This window comes from Danio rerio, chromosome 3 (genome assembly GCF_052040795.2).
Source record: "Danio rerio strain M-AB ecotype USA chromosome 3, GRCz13ab, whole genome shotgun sequence".
In the NCBI taxonomy this organism is placed as follows: Eukaryota; Metazoa; Chordata; class Actinopteri; order Cypriniformes; family Danionidae; genus Danio; species Danio rerio.
Genome location: NC_141023.1, coordinates 821,071 through 826,483, shown reverse-complemented (window position 1 = coordinate 826,483; position 5,413 = coordinate 821,071). Strand labels below are relative to the sequence as shown.

Sequence of the window (5,413 nt, the reverse complement as noted above, 5' to 3'; positions counted from 1 at the left end):
AAATATTTTACTGCAGTATCATCTTTTGTTAAATAATCTGGTTATAAAGGTTAGCTTCTTTGGTTTATTTTTAACATTTTTATACAGACTATTTACTGCATTCATCTCCAAGAACGATTTAAATGATATATTTTAGTGTATATTTTAGTGAATAACCTAAATAAGTCTTACAGACTTGAAATAAGAAAATCATCCTCATTGATCCTGCCACCCTAAAGCTCTCTTAACAAATTAAAGAACTATTTTATTAAATAATTATAAAATGGCTTTATTATTATAATATAAATATATATTTTATTTCCTGTCTAGCAGTTTAAAGGCTACCTGCTTTTTCTGGGAAACTTCTACATCGCTCACTTATTTTACCTTTTGTTCTTTTTAACACAATCTTTTTGAATTAAAATGCTTTTTTGAAAATTCATTCATTATCCAAAATAATCTCATTTATTAAGACCTAATCAAAACACCTTGTTTTGCTTTTTACATGGGAAATTTTTATATCTATAAATGTACATATATGTAAACCCTTTTTTAGCAGATTCAAACAAGAAGTATTAGCCTAAAGATTGATGTTTAACTCCTAGAATTTATGCTTATTGCTTTGTATTTAATAGACCTGTTCGTTTTTATGTTTATATTAACCTCTCATTTCCTCTTATTTCTCTCATGCATTTGTTATTTATTCATAATTCTCCCTTATTGTTTAAAAAGGAACTACAGTTTGTAGAGACTGTATTCTGTTTTATTTGTAAATGTTTTGTTGTTATAAATAAAAATAACAAAAAAATATGATGACGCCATGTGATCGGTCATCATGACTGCAGCAACTTTGAGTCCCGAAGTGTCCAGCTGTCCGTCTTGACGGCTCCGTTTTCAACTCCGCCCCGCCTGCGCTCGGCTAATCTCGTTGATCACCGGCTGCAGCTGAGCTTCATGTCGAACGCACCTATAGTGTCAACCATTACAGGTGGTACGTCACCTACATCATCCGCACCTGCCTATTCTGTAATTATTTCTATTTTTTATTTTTTTTTTATTTATCTATTTTTTATTTAATTTTGTACCTGCCCCTTCCTCATTTCGTTCTCTTTTTTTATTATCTTTCTATTACTCCTTTCTTTTTAGTTATTATTCTTATAACTTTGTAATTGTATATTCTTGTATTCCAGTCTTGTACAAATTACTTCCTGAGTTATATTGTAAATTTCTTCTTTTCTAAATAAAAGTTTGTTTGAAAAAAAAAATAAAAAAAATAAAAAATAGACCACACATGGAGGTTTCACATGGATCTGGGTCCCAGACCAGGTTCTCCACTCACACTGTAAATGTTTCAGATAACTTGTATAAATAAATGTATGAAGTGTTGATCATCATTGAGTGTTTGAGATATATATATATATATATATATATATATATATATATATATATATATATATATATATATATATATATATGTGTGTGTGTGTGTGTGTGTGTGTGTGTGTGTGTGTGTGTGTGTGTGCAGATCAGGTTGTTGTGAGTGTGTTTCTCAGTCTGACCGCTAGATGTCAGTAAAGCCGCGCTGAAGTCTCGATGAGGACTGAGATTAAACAGCAAACTCAGCATTTCCTCCCTCATTTAGACAATCCTGCAGAAATAAACACATTTCAGCCTTTACTCTTGCTTTATTGTTGGACTGGTGAATTTACAGCACTTTTATACTGGTTTCACGGCTCAATTTCTGCAATATCAGAGAGTTTTTAAAGCTATCGGCCTATTGGAGACAGTGAAAGTCAGGGAATTTCAGTCATGGAGAATAGTTTATTGTTTATTTGTCAGTTTCAGTTTGCATTTAAAAGACATTTATAGCTTTATTGTTGAGCAAATCTGCTGTGTCGAGGGTATTTTCAGCTCCATTATTGATTTGATGCTCATCAACTGGCAGTCACTGGAGTCAAATGCAGACACTGAACCTGTTAACTAAGGCTAAATATTCACTAAACCAGAGTTAATGTGTGTTTACCATGCTCAGCTGTGCTAACCCCTGATTAACTGTGCTTTTACAACACCAAACATAGTTTTACCATGGTATTTGTAGTAAAACTGTGCTGATAAAATGAGTCAATGTGGCAGAAAAACCTGGTTAGTGAAATGGACTATTAATAAAAGCTGGTGAATTGTTGTTATCAGTGAGTCTCAAACACACTCAGAAGAGCTGAAGAGTCTTAATGGAGCCTTTGTTATTATCGAGTGTCTCATCGTCATGTCTGCTCTTGAATCAGTGTTTTCAGCCTCTCATATCTTGCAGGAAATTGGCAGATAGAACCACGCCCCCTTTGATACGCTAGAGTCACTAGACACGCCCCTCTCTGCTGATTGGCTGAAGTGTGTTTTGGGACACTGTGGTCAAAAGTGTTTGGTGAAAGTCGCTCAGAGCATCTTTAATGATCAACAGAAACACACAGTTGTCCACTATAAACTGGTGTAGTGTCAGGAAGACAAAGAGTGAGGCTGATCTGAGAGGAAGCTGCAGAAGCACAGGAAGAGCTGCTGCTGTTTAAACAAGAGCTCAACATATATATATATATATATATATATATATATATATATATATATATATATATATATATATATATATATATATATATATATATAAAGCAGAAGACGAGTGTCAGACACACAGAATGGCTGATAGGAGTCCTCTGTTTCTGCTGCTCATCTTCTGGACACTCAGCACAGGTAAACACTGCTGCATTTACTCTGATGGACATTTACATTCACTCTTAGTCTGGACACTGCACACTGCCTTTCTTTAGTACAGACTTTAATCTGCTTTATTGATTAAGAGCAAGTGTTTGATCTGTATTGATCAAGTCCTTTATTATTGATAGTGTACAGCACATCCTTTATTATTCCTGACTGCACTCAAACTAAACAGTGTGCCTCAATATAATGCAGAACAGGTTCATGTCTAGACTGAGTGTTTAAAAATGTGACTGTTTTGATTACTTAATATTTCTTGTGAAATAAATAATAGTTAATATAGCTACTAGTTAACTGAATAAATAAAATCTGTTTTGCTTAAAGTGTAAACTCTGGAGTCTACATGTGTCTGTAGTGTGATCTGTCTGTCTTTTCTTTACCTGCTCCCTCTGAAATGAAAATAAAGAGATTTAAGATGAGAGATTCATTAACTCTTGTGTGCTGTTGGGTTGTTTTAATCCACTCTGGGCTGATTTGACTTCATTTGACCACATAATTCTCTGAGTAAAAATCAGATTTGTCATCAAAAACCATCACATTGGCTGAAATATATTTTGGGAAAATGCTTTGAAAATCTTCAGCAGTCTTCAATAATTTGATTGTGCTGGCAATGTCAGTGTCTGGTTTTGCCTCATTATAATCACATGTATTGATTGTAAAGTCATGACAGCAGATAATCCTGCATTACTGACTGCTGCTGGTGTTCCTGTTGAGATTAAGAGGTAAAGTGCGTTATTTCTACTGTTGATCATCAGTTACAGTGCAAAAAAGGCTGAATTTCTGTGTGTGTGTGTGTGCGTGTGTGCGTGTGTGTGCGTGCGTGCGTGTGTGTGTGTGTGTGTGTGTGTGTGTGTGTGTGTGTGTGTGTGTGTGTGTGTGTGTGTGTGTGTGTGTGTGTGTGTGTGAGAGAGAGAGAGAGTTAATGCTGCACACTGATGATCTACAGGAACACCAGCAGCAGTCAGTAATGCAGGATTATCTGCTGTCATGACTTTACAGTCAATAAATGTGATCATAATGAAGTCAATAAAGAGAAAACAGCACCAACATCACTAAAAGGAGAGCAAATGTTGAACAGTGCACAAGGGTTAAAGACACATTTAGGATGTGAGTGAAATATATATGAAAGTAAATAACAGCAGTTCATGTTGGACTCGGCAAACATGCCATCAACACATATAATATACTATACAATAGAATCATATATGAAAGAGCATCTTTAGGTTTGACTTTATCTGTCAGTAAATCAGCACACTATCATCTCAAAAACATAGCAAGAATCAGATGCTTTGTTTCTAGTGAAGATTTAGAGAAACTTGTTCATGCTTTTATCAGCAGCAGGGTGGATTACTGTAATGGACTCCTCACTGGTCTTCCTAAAAAGACAGTCAGACACTTGCAGCTCATCCAGAACGCTGCAGCCAGAATTCTAACCAGAACCAGGAAATCAGAGCACATCACACCTGTCCTCAGGTCTCTACACTGGCTCCGTTACATTCAGAATAGAGTTTAAAGTATTATTACTGGTCTATAAATCACTAAATGGCCTAGGAGCTCAATACATCACAGATATGCTCACTGAATACAAACCTAACAGATCACTCAGATCATTAGGATCATATAAACTAGAAGTTCCAAGAGTTCAGTCAAAGCAGGGTGAATCTGCCTTCAGCCACTACGCCCCTCGCTGCTGGAATCAGCTTCCAGAAATGATCAGATGTGCTCCAACGACTGAACACACATCTGTTTAGCTGTGCCTTTACTGAATGAGCACTGTGCTGCGTCCGACAGATTGCACTATCATGTTTTTTCTCTTCTTCTTCTTCATTCTTTTATATCACATTTTACCTGTTTTTATGATTTTTAATCACTTTTATTATTTTTATTATTATTATTTTTACTTGTTTCTTTTATTCCTGTTTATGTTGGGCTGAATTGCCACTGTGTATGAAATGTGCTATATAAATAAACTTGCCTTGCCTTGCCTTTATTAATCCCCAAAGGGAAATTCACAAACGAATCTGATATAATGTGGTGAAGTTTAGATATTTGCCACACTGGTGAAGTACTGGAAAACTTTGATAATGGACCTGGAAAGTGCTGGAAAAGGGCTTAAATTTGACTTTGTAAAAGGTGTACAGATTTGTTGAATTATTTATTATTTAATCTGTTAATAATATATAGAACAGTGATCTCTCAGATGTTGTGTTTCAGGTGTGTTTGGAGCAGGAGAGACTGATGTGTTCAGCAGTTCTGGAGAAACTGTTCATCTGCCCTGTAGAAACACTGATCAGCACTGCAACACATCAGGAACTACATGGACCTACAGCAGAGACACTGAGACAGTAGAGCTGATTCGTTTTGGGAGAAAGAAGGAAAACCCAGAGAAACACGAGAGACTGAATCTGGGCTCTGACTGCTCTCTGATCATCAGTAGAGTCACAACAGAAGATGCTGGATATTACATCTGCCGACGACAGTGGAGAGGAGAACAACAACAAGGACGTGATGCACGTGTGTTTCTGCATGTTGTTGCTGGTAATTTCCTCCTCATGTGTTCAGTTTAATCAGGGCTGAATTCTGTGTTTCAGCTCATGATTAGTGATTTCTGTTCACTTTCAGTCTCTCCATCATCATCATCATCATCATCATCATCATCATCATCTGATAT

General features: G+C 35.9%; 1 protein-coding gene across 6 annotated transcripts in view; it reads left to right on the top strand.

Moving 5' to 3' along the window:
- Positions 1 to 5,413, top strand: part of dicp1.19 (diverse immunoglobulin domain-containing protein 1.19) — a gene marked incomplete in the record, with an annotated part of 65,320 nt that overhangs the window by 37,727 nt on the left and 22,180 nt on the right. For 5 of the 6 annotated variants that reach the window (NM_001442758.1, NM_001442757.1, NM_001442756.1 and 2 more), the window contains 3 exon segments: positions 2,483 to 2,553; positions 2,614 to 2,718; positions 4,957 to 4,970. In NM_001442758.1, the coding sequence (NP_001429687.1) occupies positions 2,664 to 2,718; positions 4,957 to 4,970 (69 nt within the window). 6 annotated transcript variants of the gene reach the window in all.